Consider the following 16,722-nt stretch of genomic DNA (forward strand, 5'->3'; position numbering starts at 1 on the left):
TGGGTGGAGACCCTCCCCCTATAAAGGGGCCTGACACTGCGCTGCACATCATTCAAAAACCTCTTCTCGCTACGAGCAGAAGTTCCAACCTCTCTCGAGCTGACTGTTTCTCCGTGACCTAGCTTAACTGTCCGCAGACATGAGCGAAAACTCAGTCGCCGGGCGCTTTGTTCACGAGGCAGTTATCCGAGAGCTATCGCTATCTGTGGAAAGTAGCAATACTTCAACAGCTAGCATAACCGAGTGGCAACACTCAACCCTATGGTAGCAATACCACACAAGTAGCAATACTTAATCACACTAGCGCTAGCCTCACCCGGCTAACGCACAACGGAGTCGCAACACTCTCGCTGTATTTCATCCGGTGCCCGCTTCTCCTAACCACATCAGGCTAGCAGTTGCATACCATACAGCATAGCTTCACAGCTAACAAATCTCGCTAGCTTCACAGCTAATAAATCCCACTAGCTGCACAGCTGACAAACCCTGCTAGTGACTATGGCTAACGCTAATGCTTCCACTAAAGCAGAGGAGAAAACGCAGGTGCGAGCCTGCCCTTGCGGGAATAAGATTTCGAGCAGAGACACTCACCCGATGTGTGTGATGTGTCTCGGCCTGAAACATGCCCAAGCCGCCTTTGAGTCCGCGGAAGAATGCACACACTGTGAACACTTCTCCCTCAAAGTGCTCCGTCGCCGCCTGGCTCGTCAGACAAATCTGTCCGGCAGCGCCCCGGTCTTGGCTTCCACATCCGAGGCTCCGGAGCTAATGGATATGGCTGTGGCAACGGCTCCAGAGCCCGAAGCTGGTCCGAGCTGGGGCAGCCAGCTCAGCCTCACCGGCCCGTTTTCCCAGAAATTAGACGGACCCGGCCTCGCGGCCGGCCCGCTCGATTTTCTGGTGGAGAGGGCGGAGGATGACTCGGATGGTGGGTCGGAACTCCTCATGACCGACGAGGATGACGACGATGATTCTTCACTGGGACTCTTGGTCCAGGTTGCAGAACTCCAACCCTCAACGATAGCTGTGGCGGGAGACGGCTCGTCTTCCCCCGCTGTGGATTTGGACTTGCAGGACGTGTGCAAACGCGCCGCTGCCAAGCTCAACATCCAGTGGCCCGAAGTCCAAGCTGAGGTGACGCGGTCCCGCTACGACTGGAAAAAGTTGCCAAAAGTGAAGAGAACAGGGAAACAACTCCTGCCTATCTTCCCAGAGTTGCTGGAAGAACTTGCTGTCTCCTGGCGCGACAAGCCATACAGAGAGAAGCATCCTGTGGCGGGCAGTTCCATGCTTGACTGCGAGGGGATGGAGAGCCACAGTCTCCGCAACATCTCTCCAGTGGAGCCCGTGGTGGCGGCTCACCTCCACCTGAAAGCATCCCTGTCATCACTGGGGCCCGCACTCCCATCCAGAGCGGATCGTTTCCAGTCCAGCCTGACAGACAAGGCGTACAAGGTGGCTGCACTGTCGGCGCGAGCCCTGAACGCCACCTCCCTTCTGATGGCGTATCAAGCCGAGCTGGAGGAGGAGATGATGGCTTCACCTGACCCCGTGTTGTGGGAGGAAATGTGTGTGATCACTGACCACTGCCTTCACCTCCACAAGGTGGCCATCCAGTCACAGGGCAGAGCCATGGGGTTGATGGTGCTACAGGAGAGAGCCCGCTGGCTTATACTCACCACGCTGTCAGCCAAGGAGAAGGAAGATCTCCTTGACACCCCCATATCACCCAAGGGCCTCTTTGGCGCGGCGGTCACGTCCATGCAAAAGAGGTGCGAGGAGAGAAAGAAGGAAGACGAAGCCCTGAAGCTGTGTCTGCCGAGAAGGGCACCCGCTGCCACCCTCCCGGCTCACCGTCAAACCTTTGCCCAGGCTGTGGCACGGCCTCCTCCCACCTTCAAAATCCCCAAGCTGCCTAAATCCCAGGCAGCTCCTCAGGCTTCGCCAAGAGCACAGGCTCCAAAGGGTCCATGGCAGAAGAAGTCTTCATCCCAAGAGGGGACTCTGCCCGACCGGCCACCTCCCACCTTTACCCACGGGGTAAGGAGGAGGAAACGGCAGGCCTGATAGTTCCAGATGCGGCCAGCGAGACAGCCCTGATCCCCCCGGCTGCGCTCGCCCCAGCAGCTCTGTTCACGAGCATTGTCACAGAGCCCAGTTCTGTTCAGCGCATGGACAACGGGATGTTCGACCTGGCCCAGCGCCCTGCGAAGAGAAGCAGAGACAGTGTGCAGCAGGTGGAAACCCCCAGCAGGTCCCAAATGTCTCACAAGCACTTCTCATTGTTGCAAAACATTAAAATTGTCCCAACTGTCGCATCCAGGCCGAGTGCCGAGGGCGCAGTTAAAAACAATGAAAAACAAAATAAATCCATTGTTGAAAAACAGTTTGGTCACACATTTTACGGAGGGAGTGATCCCTCTCTCAATAAACGACCGTGCGGTGAACGGCGCAGCGGGCGCATGCGCAGTACCAACAGAGCGATACTGTGCCCCAGTGCCACGAGAGGGAGCTCTTACTCCGTGTGTGACAGACGAGCCTGTCAGCCCGCTGACCCTGAGAGCAGAGAGCTGGTCAAAATGCACAGACTCAGAGTGGGTTTTGAGAACATTAAACAGGGGTTACAAGCTGCAGTTTGCCGTAACACCTCCACAGTTCAGGGGAATAACCCAGTCTCAAGCCCTAGGCGAAGAGAGGAGATTTCCTCCCTGCTAGAGAAAAGAGCAGTAAGAATAATTCCTCCCGAACACGCTCGGAGCGGGTTTTATTCAAGATATTTCCTGGTCGCCAAGAAGGGGGGGCACAGCATGCATGCGATTTTAGAACTCAGAGATCTAAACAAGCACCTCAGGAAATACAAGTTCAGGATGTTAACGCGCGCGTCCCTGCTGCGTTTTCTGCGTCCGGGCGATTGGTTCACTTCAATCGATCTCAAGGATGCATATTTTCACATCCCAATATACCCACCTCACAGGAAATATCTCAGATTTTCCTTTCAGGGGACATGCTACGAGTATCTAGTTCTCCCCTTTGGTCTCTCACTAAGCCCGAGAGTATTTGTGAAATGCAAAGAGGCAGCTGTGGGACCGCTCAGGAGGCGGGGGATCCGAGTAGCCACGTACATCGACGACTGGCTTATTGCGGCATCTTCCTGGCAGGAGGCAGCAGATCACACAAGGTTACTCACAGAACACCTGGTGGATCTGGGTTTCAAAATAAATCTGGAAAAGAGTGTTCTTCTTCCTTCTCAGAACATCTCCTTTATAGGCCTGTTCATAGACTCAGCTCAGGCCAGAGTCAGGCTGACTGGAGAAAGAGTGCAGGCACTCAGAGACTGTTTAGCCCTTTTTCACAGGGGGAAGTTTGTGTCTCTCAGGCTTTGCCAAAGGTTGTTAGGGCTGATGGCATCATCCCTGGTGGCGGTTCCCATGGGACGCTTGCACGTGAAAGGAGTGCAGCGCTGGGTGGCCTCACACAGGTTAGACCCACACCATCATAGCTCTCACAGGGTGAGAGTCTTGGTGAACTGTACAGCAGCACTGGCCCCTTGGAAGAGCGCAGGCTTCTTGACCCAGGGAGTGCCTATGGGGGTTGTTCAGTGCAGAAAAGTGGTCACAACAGACGGCTCTCTGTCAGGCTGGGGAGGTGTGTTCGAAGGGAGAGCAATAAACGGGACCTGGGATCCTCACATGCGCTCATCCCACATAAATGACTTAGAACTACTGGCTGTTCACCTGTCACTGAAACACTTCCTCCCTCTTCTGAGGGGACATCATGTGTTAGTCCGGACAGACAACACTACCGTGGTGGCATATATCAACAGGCAGGGGGGCCTGAGATCCCTTCAGTTACACACACTGGCACACAGACTGATAGTCTGGTGCAGCAGACATTTTCTGTCCCTGAAAGCCACCCATGTGCTGGGGACACTGAACCATGGAGCAGATCTGCTGCCCAGGGGAAACCCTCTTTATGCAGAATGGAGACTTCACCCAGACGTAGTGAGTCTGGTTTGGGAGCGTTACGGCCAGCCAGCCATGGACCTCTTTGCAACACAGGAGAACACCCAGTGTCCTCTGTTTTTCTCACTGCGCGATCAGAGTGCACCACTGGGGGTGGACGCGCTGGCTCATCAGTGGCCTTGGGTTCTGTTGTATGCATTCCCCCTGATAGCATTGATTTCCCCGACCCTAGCCAGGGTGAGGGAGGAGGGACTGTCGATGATTCTCATAGCTCCCTACTGGCCAATGAAGCACTGGTTAGCGGAGATAATACAGCTCCTCCAGGGGGAGCCGTGGCCCTTGCCAATACGCAGGGATCTGCTGTCGCAGGGGCGCGGGGAAATATTTCATCCCCACCCAGAGAGGCTGGCCATTAAGGTGTATTTGGCGGCCATTTCGGCCTACCATATCAGCTTTGGGGGGAAAACTGTGGGACAGCATCCCCTGGTCTGCCACTTTATGAAGGGTGCACGTCGCAAGCTTCCTGTTTCTAAACCATTTGCACCGTCCTGGGACTTCCCCATGGTGCTGGATGCCCTTTCAGCCCCACCTTTTGAACCACTAGATCAGGTGGACTTGAAAATGGTGGCTTTAAAGACAGTGTTATTACTGTCTCTGGCCTCAGCTAAACGCGTGGGTGAGATTCACGCTCTTTCAGTACATCAAGAATGTACAAAGTTCTCTGCAGGAAATACAAGGGTGACCTTACAGCTTAACCCAGCGTTTATGCCTAAGGTGTTGGGGTCGTGTTCCCCTATTGACCTTGTATCCTTCTATCCCCCGCCTTTCTCCTCAGATAAGCATTGGCGGCTACACATGCTCTGCCCGGTGCGGGCCTTACGCATCTATGTGGAAAGAACTGAAGGCTGTAGGAAAAGTGACCAGCTTTTTGTGTCTTGGGGAAGCCAGTCTCTAAGCAGCGGCTTTCTCACTGGATTGTGGGGGCTATTGCTTTAGCTTATAGCGCCAAAGGGGTGCAAGCATCAGAGGGTCTGTGTGCTCACTCTACCACGGGTCTCTCCACGTCCTGGGCCCTTTTCAGAGGGGTCCCCATTCAGGAAATTTGTGCCGCAGCAAGGTGGGCCTCTCCACACACCTTCGCCAGGTTCTACAGGCTTGATGTTACAGCCTCTTCTCTGGCCCATTCAGTGCTTGGTTTGGCCAAGCCCTAGTGTGGCTTATTTCAGGGCGGTTAGTCTTGACACTCTGACAACATCTGCCCAGCAATCCGGGAGTCAGTATTTTCCCGATGTGAGACACGAAACGAATGCTATGAAAGAGAACTTTAGGTTACTTGCGTAACCCCGGTTCTCTGAGTAGCATGAGTGAGTGTCTCACCAGACCACCCTCCTTGCTCTTTCGTAGCGAGGGAGAGGTGATGGTTTTTTGAATGACGTGCAGCGCAGTGTCAGGCCCCTTTATAGGGGGAGGGTCTCCACCCATCCTGACACTGACGTGCTTAGTTCCAGCCAATCCTGGCTGGCATAATGTAAAAGGAGCTTCTGACAAGGTCACGCCGAAGGCGTTCCCAATGTGAGACACTCACTCATGCTACTCAGAGAACCGGGGTTACGCAAGTAACCTAAAGTTCTTCCTCTGCCATCATCGCACCTGCATTTCCCAAAGGCAATTTTTATATGTCATTCTTACAGATCCTTTTAAACTCTGTCAGAATGGATAGAGCACTGAACTGTGATGGTATTCCAGCATTTGGGTGGGCACTTTCTCACAATGCTCGTGTCATCTTGTCTTAGTAATTCAGGTTGTACTGAAAAGTGAATCCTGGCCAGTTCTGATGTTGTTTATGCTCTGTTCATTGTCCCCCCTTTCTCACTAATCATCAAGGCACCTCATGGCTTGATGCTGTCATAGCCACATCTCCCAGCAGACGTAATAGTAACCATGCCATGGAGAGTACCTGGTTTTTTACCAAAGCACTTGGCATTCAGGCCAAAGACTTCACTTGTGTCTCATCAATGCAAAGCATCTTTTTCAATGTGCTCTCAGAGCAGCAAACTAAGGGTAACTCAGGAGTGGAATTCTTTCCACCATTTAGGCCTGATTGCACGTGGCACTCTGGCCTGATGAGCTGAGGTGTTGCAGCGAGGGTTTTCTTTCTAAAAGGTTCTACCATCTTTGGACATGAACTGTGACTCTACTCTTTGTCTTTTCTCTTGGACACCTTTAGGGGTCAAGGAAAAATTGATTCTTAGATGTATCACAGCTCTCTTGAAAGATTATGTCTCAGTGCAGAAAAATGAATAACCAAATTGTGGACATCATGAATGGCTGTAACAATTTTGTAAGGCCGACCTGTACATTCCTATAATAGTTCTGAAGTATCTGAAAGAAGTGGACAGAAAGTACTACCATATGCATTTGAGAGTTACATTCACAATATAAGTATTGTGAATGAAGACGACAGCAAAATCGAGGGAAAAACTCACCAGTCCCAATGTAATGGTCAGTCTCCCCACGTCGTAACAATTGAGGGACAAGCATACAGGAAAACAATGTACTTGCACAGCAGGGTTTGTTTTATTTTACACTAACATTTAGTTAAACTCCTTATAGCTGTCATTAGCCGATTCCTGTTTTAGCCCATCTGAGCTACGTTATTTCATGAGTTTTGTTGAGGATGGCTGAGGTGGATACAATCCGACTGTCACCACCTGGTTTAAAAGCTAGGGTATAGTTGAATGGAAAATGGTCCTGGAAAAGAACACTTTATGCAAGTAAATTCATCTGTTAAAAGTGAGTTTAAAAGTAGCCAGTAATGACACAGTGAGAAAACATTAAGCATGTATAGAAGTCAAACATACTGATGCTCAAAATGCATCAATAATGGCTTTATAATCGCGTTGTAGCTCTCTGAAGTACTTCCAAGAAGTTTAACCAATGTTTTCATATTGTTTTTATGATCTCTTAACAGCCACTACCTGTTATATTAGATGTACCACAGGACGGTTTATTACTGTTTGTCGGTTTGCTGGCTTTTAGTTTTCCCTCATTGCAGTGTTTGTATTGTGTTCGTGAGCTCTTTAACATCCAAAAGAGTCTTTTTCAGGGGTTTAAAAGCAAATTAATGATAGGCACCATCATAAACGCAGAGCCCAGGGAAATAAAAGGCATTGTTTACACCATTCTCAATGACTGCCTTTAATAACCTTACCTGTCTTTGTTATCTGCATCTTTCATTTCAAACTTTTCCCCAGATAAAGCGATACCATTTAGAGACCTCAGAGATGCTTTCATGTATATCCAGGCAACTAAGGTGTAATAATCAGTGTTCAGTTTTAACAACTTTGTAGAAGGTAAAAACCAAGTCTCATCTACATTTGTATGAATTTCTTCTAATTCATGCAGGGGGATTTGACTAGAGTGAAATATAAAACAGTACATCGTCTGCTTTATCCATATCCAATATTGTCCTATGAGTCAGGATTTACCACTCTGACAGGGTGGAACTATGGAGAGGAATAGCAAAAACAATTTTGTCCATTCTCACACACTATATTTTTCTCCTTGACATCAGCTTCATATTTATACAGGTCTAGTGAATGTGGGTGGTAAACATGGGGATGGTTTTTCCCCTACAGATTTTTCAGTGAAGTTTACAGAAAGAAAACAAATAGGCAGATACACATAAGAAAAGACAGCACTTATATCTGACCTTTGTTTCTCTTTTGAAGTCAAGTGGAATGAGACAGTTCTGAATTAGATACTTAAACTAAAGCTTCAGCCAAAAATACGAGATAATGTAGTCAGTATTTTCAACTTTTAGACCCAAATTATAAACCTGTTTTTTCCCATATTTTATGTCTTTGTCTCAATACAAAAGTCGTAGGTATCCTCCCCAACTTTCTTTTAAAAGGATAGAACTCAAGGTGAATTTAAAAAGTTTCAGAACATCACACAGCATAATTATCAGTCGCCCATACCTGCCCATGCACCAAATAAGCAACAGCAAAAGGCGGTGGTGTTTACAGTGAGTGTTGTCCAGAGTTAAAATAAGTGTTCTTTTGATTGGTGTGAGGCAGATGGGTCATTAGTGTAGTTTGAATTCTACATGTTTGAAATCTTTCATCCTGGTTCATGAGTAAATCCTTAAAGAATTCAGTTTAGTTTGAAATTTATGAAGGAAACACTCTGACATTTGATAAACGTGTGTATACATGCTGTGTTATTGTATCCTCCATAGGAGAGTTGAAAGCTGCTGAACAGATGAAGAGCCAGAGATGTGACATTGAAAATAAATTGAAAAGTGCAGCTGGTTCAGTTGAAGGATTTCATCTCTCTTTCCAGTAACCATAAACCACGTCCTCCGTCAGTCCAGTGTGTTTTGACCTTATCATCAAATGTGGCATCTTGTAGGTGGTGCTGTAAATAACAGCAACAATAATAGGCTTTTTGTTCCTCTTCTTTAGATGCAGTTGGTGTAACAAGGGCTTCAAGAAGTCAAGTCATCTGAAGCAGCATGTGCGCTCCCACACCGGGGAGAAACCATACAGATGTCACCTCTGTGGACGAGCCTTTGTGTCAGCTGGCGTGCTGAAGTCCCATCTCAACACACATACAGGTGAGCTCACTTTATACCAACTGCTGAATAGTCTCCAAGTATCTTCCTACATTAATTACATTTTAGAAACTAAAGCTTTTGAAGGTCACGAACACTATTAAATATATCATTATTCGTTGTGTTTAAATTGGAATAATTAAAGGATTAGAATCCAAGTGGCACATTGTGATTAAAAATATTATTGCCTTATCTTCTAAAGCCTGGTTGTGCATTCCATTCGCACCACGATTACAAATTAAAAAGTTTGAAATGAGACTTGGAGGAACCTTTAAATCACCGCTTCCCACAATCGGTTTTTACTGTGTGCTCTCTGTGTAATTCAAGATATATGGAGGAGTGGAAAATAGAACATACCCATAGTTCCCTTAATGGAACAAATTAAGGTTTGATTAAGGTAATGACTAAAATGAAAGTTTTACAATGTATCTAAATGTCTTCAAAGCAGTTAGTAGAAGTCTTAGCTTTAAAAATTAAATGAATGAGGATTAGAACATTACAACACGTGCTTTATTTAAGTACTTGGAAAAAAAAAGCAAATAAAGAGACGATGCGTCTTTGACATTGAAGTTTCTTTTTTGCTGACATTTAGCATAAGGTGAATAAGCAGTATGAAAAAAGTTACCAAAAGTTAAAATGTAAATTTCTCTTGTAAAACTCCTAAAAAGTTTTAAATAGAACTTTATGAAACGTACAGACACCATGTGAAACCCTGTCTCTCTCATCTCTCGCTGACAGGAGTGAAGCCCTTTAAGTGTAATGTTTGCGATGCCTCATTCACCACCAACGGCAGCCTGAACCGCCACATGATTATCCACATCAAGTCTTTCAAATGCGCCATGTGTGACGAGACCTTCCGGACCAGCCTGCTGTGTAAAAAGCATATGAAGAAGGAGCATGCTGTGGAGGAACAAAGTAAGGATGCCTAGACAACATTCGGATGTTTGATTACATGATATGTAGGGTCTTTAAAATTCCATTGCATCTCCATAGTTGGGAGGGCTGTTTGAAAAGTTTGAAAACATTTAAATAAAATTTCTGTGTCTATAAAACTGATTTATAAAAGAAGGGAAAGGGGAAAGGCTATAAAATCTATATCAGCATGCAACAGATTCATTTTTGTGTTTGAATTATTGGATATAAGGTTTGATGGTGTTTCTACACTTTAATCTAAGGTTTCAAGTAAAGTTGTGTGTGTGGAAATGATCTCCTGCTGTTGGGATAAATGTGTATTTTACTCAAATAGTGATAATAGTGATAACAGACCCATATCCTCACAGTTATAGGTATGGATAGTCAAGACGTCGAGGAGGAGGAAGACGAAGAGGATGAGGAAGGGGACCAAAAGTCCAAGAGAAGAGGTTTGGAAATCATCACGTTCACCGAGGAGCAGGCGGCCGAGCTGGCCAAGGATCCCGGTGAGGAGGCCTCAGTGTCAGAGCGGATCCTCGCCCAGTCAGCGGCCGAGAGGGATCGGATCAGCGAGATCAAAGACAAGGCGGTGGAACTGGAAACAGAACCCAAGTTTGCCAACTGCTGCAGTTATTGTCCCAAGAGTTTCAAGAAGCCCAGTGACCTCGTCAGGTAAATATCACACCTGTTTTATACTCTTTCAGAAATTCATCTCTGGTCTGTATGAGGCAAAGATTGAATACAATGAATACATTTTATATGTAGAAAATATTGCTATCCAATCCCTTTAGAGGAAAATTCTACTATTTATATATATATATATATATATATATATATATATATATATACACACACTGCCACACACCAAACATGTAGGATTAAAAAGACCATCTCTGACGCAAGTTACGTTCACCATTAACTGTCTTACAACCCAGCTTACAGTGTGGTGAAAAGTTTCAAGAGATCTAATGGTAACTCCTTGCTCTGGAATCTGATTGGGCAGCATGAATTAAACACTTTTTTTCCCCACCCAACTAAAGTATATGATGTAATGTAATTAGCTTGTTACATGATAATATGCCAGTGTCATGGAAAACTGGACTGATTGTAATCATGTGACCAACCAGATGAGTCTCTGCCGTCACACTGTGGTTTAGATGAAAAAATATTATATTAACTCTGGTTTTGAGCAGTCACACTCAGACAACTTGTTATTATATTATGTTGTCATAAACATAAAAATACACAAATACCAACACATTCTGACCAGTTTACATGGCTGTTAAAGCACTCAAATTATCAGCTGAGCCCAGCGATGTGTGGGAGAACTGATCTAATTAGCTCCTCTTTGTTTGTCAGACTGCAGTAGAGGAAAGTCTCTTATTTGCTGCCAGCTCTGGCAGTCCCTCACACTGTCCGTTACTTTGTAAAGCTGGTCAGATATTTGATTAAATGCATGTAAAGGTGATCAGAGGCAGCATATGTCAATGTAAGCAACGCAACACACTCAAACTTCTGGTGTAAACAGGAAGTTAAAAGACAAAACAGTGAAGTCTGAGCACTTAATTGACCCTTTACTAAGCCCCACCCCTCAAGCACAGACTGGCTAATCACAATGTAGCTTTGGCCAGCTCTAACAAGGCTCTGAAACTTAACTTGCTTTACAAGAACTACTGAAGGGAAGCAGAAAAACTCTGGCCATATTTGTCCAGCTGTGTGTCACCCCCACGTGTGCAGGCGAACGGTACCCGGCCTCCCCCGGAGTTCCCGTTTGCCAGCAAGGGTGGTGGTGGAGGTCTGCTGGTCAGCTGGCGTCATGGGGGGAAACCAAACACTATTTATCTGCACACAAACAAAACCAACTGCACATTGGCAAAGCCTTCCCTTTTAGTCATTTTCTTCTGTCTCAATTGTCAGTGATGTGATGGTTCACTTTTACACTGTCATCTGTAGCCTGTGGTTAGGCTTTAGCTTCTAACTCTCCTTTTTAATAGTTTTAACCTGTTCTGGATATATCCTTCAAACACATATCATAGACCCCTCTGGCTGCCTATCACTGAAATTGCTTTTTCATTTTTTTCAGTCACAGTGTGGGCTCTATGCTAGCTCTGGCAGCGTGATTGACCATTACAAAGGGGCGGAGCTTGGCGAAAGGTCAATTGTTGCTGAAATGCATAAGGTCAATAGGGATCTACAGGCAAAATTATAAAAAACAGACCCAGGTAAAAAAAAAAATACTGTACAGTACTTTATGGTGGAAGTGAAGAGATGAAGATGAAGCCATCTTGTTGTGCTGTATGAACTAAGCTTTTTCCCCACACCAATCTGGTCAGAATTTTGACAATATTTTATCCATATAAATAAAATACAGACCTATTAAATCAAAGGTTAGTAGATCATCCAAAGTCCCCGAGCAGTTTACAGAGGCAATTATGTGTCAGACTTCCTGGTTAATGATGAAATGTGTGAGGTCACGTTCGATTGTGTTCATAACAATCAGAAAATAAATTTGAATGAGAGTGAAAACGGTTTTAATCATTCATTCATTAGCCATAACCATTTATAATTAATTTAAATAATAATAAATAAGAACTTTTCTTGAAGCCAATCCATGTTATTAGACCTACAAAGTTTCAACCACTTCTCTCTTGAACTTAGCTTTAACTTTTCTTCTCTTGAAGAATTCAGAAACTCACCAGTGAGCCACATTTATTATTTAAGTTTTCATATTCCGAGTCAGAGTGCGTTTGCAATTTCATACAAGCTTGTCTCATGACAACACTGGAAACTAAAGGCATGAGATGGAAGAGAGCTCTTGGGTAGTAACCAGTAAACACTGGCAAGGCTACATATTGTTCTCTGTCTCTATTATGTCAACCATGCTACATTTTCATGCATTCAAACTTAAGTTGCACTCACTTGCACTCACTTCAAACCTCTTGTCTGTCTTGTGCTCTCTGAAATGTGCCTGTGTGGGTCTGTTTCAATGTGTAGGCACATTCGAATACATACAGGAGAAAGACCTTACAAGTGTGATGAATGTGGGAAGAGTTTTACGGTGAAATCTACCCTGGACTGCCACGTGAAGACACATACAGGTTAGAGTTTTAACATAAGAATGTATTGCTTAATTAAGTTGAAGTTGTTTTACTTTCTTACAGTGTTCCTGTTTCTGGAACATTGTGGTGTTTGGAGAAGTGTATTTTTACTAAAAAAGGGGGGAGGGTTTGATACAGGATCTGGCAAAATGAGACAGTATGATGGAATCTTATATTTAGATTACGGAAATAAATGGTCTCACATTTTGGGGAATATGTTATTTGCTTTCCTGCTGAGTGTTAGATGAGAAGATTGATACTGTTAACAATTTTCTGCTCTCGTGTCTGAGAGCAATGTTGGATATCTTTTCATCTAACCCTCTGTGAGAAAGCAAGTAAACCCATTTCCCAGAATGTTGAAGTATTTCTCTAAGAGGAACTTATCAGAATGGGTTTCACAACACCTGTTTTGGATTGTGTATTGTCTCCACCGCCCCCAGCTGTATTGAAACTTTGTGAACTACTGTAGCGAGAGAAAAAGTGAAGTTAGATAAGTTTCAAGGTTCTCGACCTGATTACAGACTCTTTGGGTATGTCCTTGAAATGTCAAAGCTTTTTGATATTTACAGCAATTATTGGCATTGCATGACTGTTTTTTCAACAGAGCTATAATGAACAAAGAACAGAGACAATAAATCAGTGTAGCCTGGAGGTGTGATGCTGTAGAGCCACAAGTCATATTCATTCTCACTATATCTTTGCAGGTCAGAAACTCTTCAGCTGTCACATGTGCAACACCTCCTTCTCTACAAAGGGCAGCTTAAAAGTGCACATGCGTCTCCACACCGGCTCCAAGCCTTTCAAATGTCCCTTCTGTGAACTCCGCTTCAGAACATCAGGCCACCGCAAAACCCACATCCAGTGCCACTTCCGGCCAAGCCTCGACAGCCGCAAATCCAAGCGGTCTGCCTCATCTGCCGCTCAGGCCAGTCAGGGTCAAGACCCAGGGACCGGACAGGCCGTGGCAGCGGGCCAGGGGCAGCAGTCAGCAGCTTCAGAGGCTCTTCAACCTGTGGGTCTGCTACAGACAGCCAACTCTGACCCCAGCATTTACCTCCCAGCCAACCAGGTCCTGACAGGGCAGTTTGATCAGAATCTGCTGCAGCAAGGACTGGTGGGTCAGGCCATCCTGCCCGCCTCCATGTCAGGTAGGGATTAGGGATGGGTCACACAGAACAAAAGAAGATTGCAGTTAATTAAGCAGTAGTTGCTAAGAAAATGTGCATATTTTACTGAGATTGATGGTTTGTGACAGAGCTTTGATTTTATTAACTCAAAGTTATAGTGTACCATGGTCAGCAGGCACCATTTTGAGAGGATGAAATAACTCACAACAGTAAAACGGAGGCACTAAACTTTATTATCCCAAAGAGTCACTCTGAGGTATTGTGGACAACAGCACATTTTATTGTTTGGCACTTAACTCTGATTGTAATGTCAGGGTGATGATTAACAGACCAAAGTTTGTGGGTGTTACTGAAATGCCACAGGGATCGTCATTTCCAGTGTTGGCAAGTTTATGGGTAATCAGTTGGCTAGTTGCTTCGGACAGGATGAATAACTTCACAATGCCTGATGTGGCGAATGCTTGGAGGAGGATGGTGTTGTCGTATCACCACGAGACATCTTCCGTTTACCCCTCCCTTTCCTTCAATGACAGGATTCTGTTTGATTAATACAAATCTGCTTTGTCATGATACCAAAACTCCCCCAAAGGATGTTTATGACTTTTGTTCTCATCTTAACTGCATTTTTGAGGTAGACAAAACGCCCAGGTGTCACAGATGGATTATCACTTTTAGGCCTCTGTGATTGGCTTGAACAGCAGAGCACTGAAGGTTAAAAATCTAGATTATGGTTCCAGTTTACAATTTACCCTTTAATGGAACATTTTATGTAAGGTAATTTAATCTGAGATCAATTTCCTTTCCTCAAGTTTGGGCCCAAGAATCGTTCATTTGACTCCACAATATTAAAATAACATCAAGTTTTCTAATTTAAAACAAACAGTGATGAGAAATGTTTATTGGATTGGGTTTATAATGCTGTGTAAATACTTAATAAGGCTGTTTATTTCTGAACACAGCACCATGCATGTACCAAAACACTCCAATTAATTTAAGTCAAATATGTTTACTAGAGGCTGGCTACTGTTTGTAGCCATAAAATGACTTTCCCCACACAGCGCCTGGGGCATAGCAGCCAGGGAGGTGGCCAAAAATGTTTTCCAGTCATTGCTTTTTTCTTAAAGCTCACCACTCCAGGTTTTCACATTCTCTCTCTTCCTCTGCATTTTTGAGAGAAGTGCACAGTTTACTGTGGGCAAACCTCTCCCTTAGACCTCAGTCCTTTCATCATCTGGGAAAAGACTGAATACATTCCAGGATTTTCTTTGTTGTCTCTCAGTGGCTTTTGGTGGTACTTATTTATGAGATATTCAGTACCCTTACTGCAGGGATATTCTTCTTCTCCAGCAGAAACCATTTTGGTTGCTCAGAAGCCTGTCAGTGCATAAAATGAACTGAATGTCGTGCCTTGAAATCTCACCTTTGATATGAGATGTAAAATAATGTATCTGCCTTCAGGGTCATCAGTGTTTGGTACCATGAAGTTATCGCTTGAATTTAAATCAGGCATTGACCTTTGTTACCTCATATTTTACCTGCCATTACCTGCATATTCTCTGCAGTAGTTTTGATTCCATATTTTTTTTGTTTTCAGATGATAAGGCTGTTGTAATTTTGAATTTTTTGGCATCAATAGCAGGTTGAGCTCAACAACAGATTGTATTTTTTTTTTTCAAAGTACATACATTTTGATACTGGAAGAAGAAGGTATTTTCTGTCTCTCTGCTGTCTGGAAGGTTAATTAACATTTAACATTAGCACAACTTGAGTACTATACCAAAAAAGTGAAATATCAAAATATGTGTGTGTCTGTGTGCTGCAGCTGCAGGAGACCTGACTGTGTCTCTCCCAGACGGCCTGACCACACTGGATGGCATCCACCTGCAGCTGACGCCTGCCAACCTGGTGTGCCCCAACGTCCAGATCTCTGGCATCGATACCAGCAACATCAACAACATCACACTACAGGTTACACACATTGTGTTATTAGTGGGCGCTATGTGTCATCATCACCTTCACCTTAAGTTGCTAAAAAGTAATGTTGGATAATTTGTGACTTCTCTGTTTGTCATGAATCAAGTTCTTAGTGAATGGTGTGAGAAAACTGAGCCTGTGCTCTGCAGCATATTTTTATTGAGTCAAATATGTTTAAAGCATGACTTGCAGTAGTTATCTCTTTGTCATGAGTTTATTTCTTAAATCGCACAAGTCTCATGACCCAAACCTTTCACTTACGAGAGTATGAACCCTCATTGACAAAACTACCAGCCTGAAATCTATAATAATATATTAGAAATCAGAACGATTGTCATTTTCTGGCTTGAGCCAAGAGACTAATATTCATTTACACAGACAGTCTGTAGCATATAGTGTAGAGCTTAGATCGGGCCCAAAAAAATCCAGCCCAACCCCACCCGAGCCTGTGCATGTTCTGTCCGAGCCTGGCCCGGCCCGTCCCTTTAACTGTAATTATGAGCCCGAGCTCGGTTTAAACCCGACATTTTTTTTAAGGATACAAACGTAGATATTGAAGGCTGACTCTCGTCTTTCTTTCCATAGCAAGCCTTCCTCATGTGCCTCTTGAGTGTCGAGGTCCCTGTCTTTTTGCTGTCATATACCAGCATCGCTCTGCACTTGGTACACTCGACAAAGCCGACACACACGCTGTCACTGTCAACAACTCACATGTGCGCGGCCAGTGGCGCCGTCAAGGGGGGGGCGCGGCATGGTTCCATAGCCCTAGGTCTAATACAAGGAGCCCGACCCGTCTGAGCCCGAGAATAGTGGCAGGAAATTACGGCCCGACCCGGCCCAAGCCCGAACCCAACACGGACCCAACCTGTCGGGCTGGGTCCGCGTTGGGTTCGGGCTTGGGCCGGAAATGTTTTATTTAATATGTTTAGTGTAACTATACATTATGTATGACAATGCTAATGTAATGGTACTATTATACTATGAAACACGTTATATAAACACACTACATTAGAGCTTAGATTTTCTGCCTGGAC

The 16,722-nt window shown here is 44.9% G+C and overlaps 1 protein-coding gene across 1 annotated transcript in view; it reads left to right on the plus strand.

The window, feature by feature from the left end:
* The window catches only part of LOC117265890 (zinc finger protein 236), a 66,947-nt gene that overhangs the window by 31,031 nt on the left and 19,194 nt on the right, over positions 1 to 16,722 (plus strand). Inside the window, exons 18-23 of the mRNA XM_033640696.2 lie at positions 8,429 to 8,580; positions 9,316 to 9,492; positions 9,858 to 10,161; positions 12,484 to 12,587; positions 13,292 to 13,735; positions 15,537 to 15,682. Coding sequence (XP_033496587.1) covers positions 8,429 to 8,580; positions 9,316 to 9,492; positions 9,858 to 10,161; positions 12,484 to 12,587; positions 13,292 to 13,735; positions 15,537 to 15,682 — 1,327 coding nt within the window. The remainder of the gene's footprint in view (positions 1 to 8,428; positions 8,581 to 9,315; positions 9,493 to 9,857; positions 10,162 to 12,483; positions 12,588 to 13,291; positions 13,736 to 15,536; positions 15,683 to 16,722) is intronic.

Source organism: Epinephelus lanceolatus, chromosome 10, assembly GCF_041903045.1.
Source record: "Epinephelus lanceolatus isolate andai-2023 chromosome 10, ASM4190304v1, whole genome shotgun sequence".
Taxonomy (NCBI): domain Eukaryota; kingdom Metazoa; phylum Chordata; class Actinopteri; order Perciformes; family Serranidae; genus Epinephelus; species Epinephelus lanceolatus.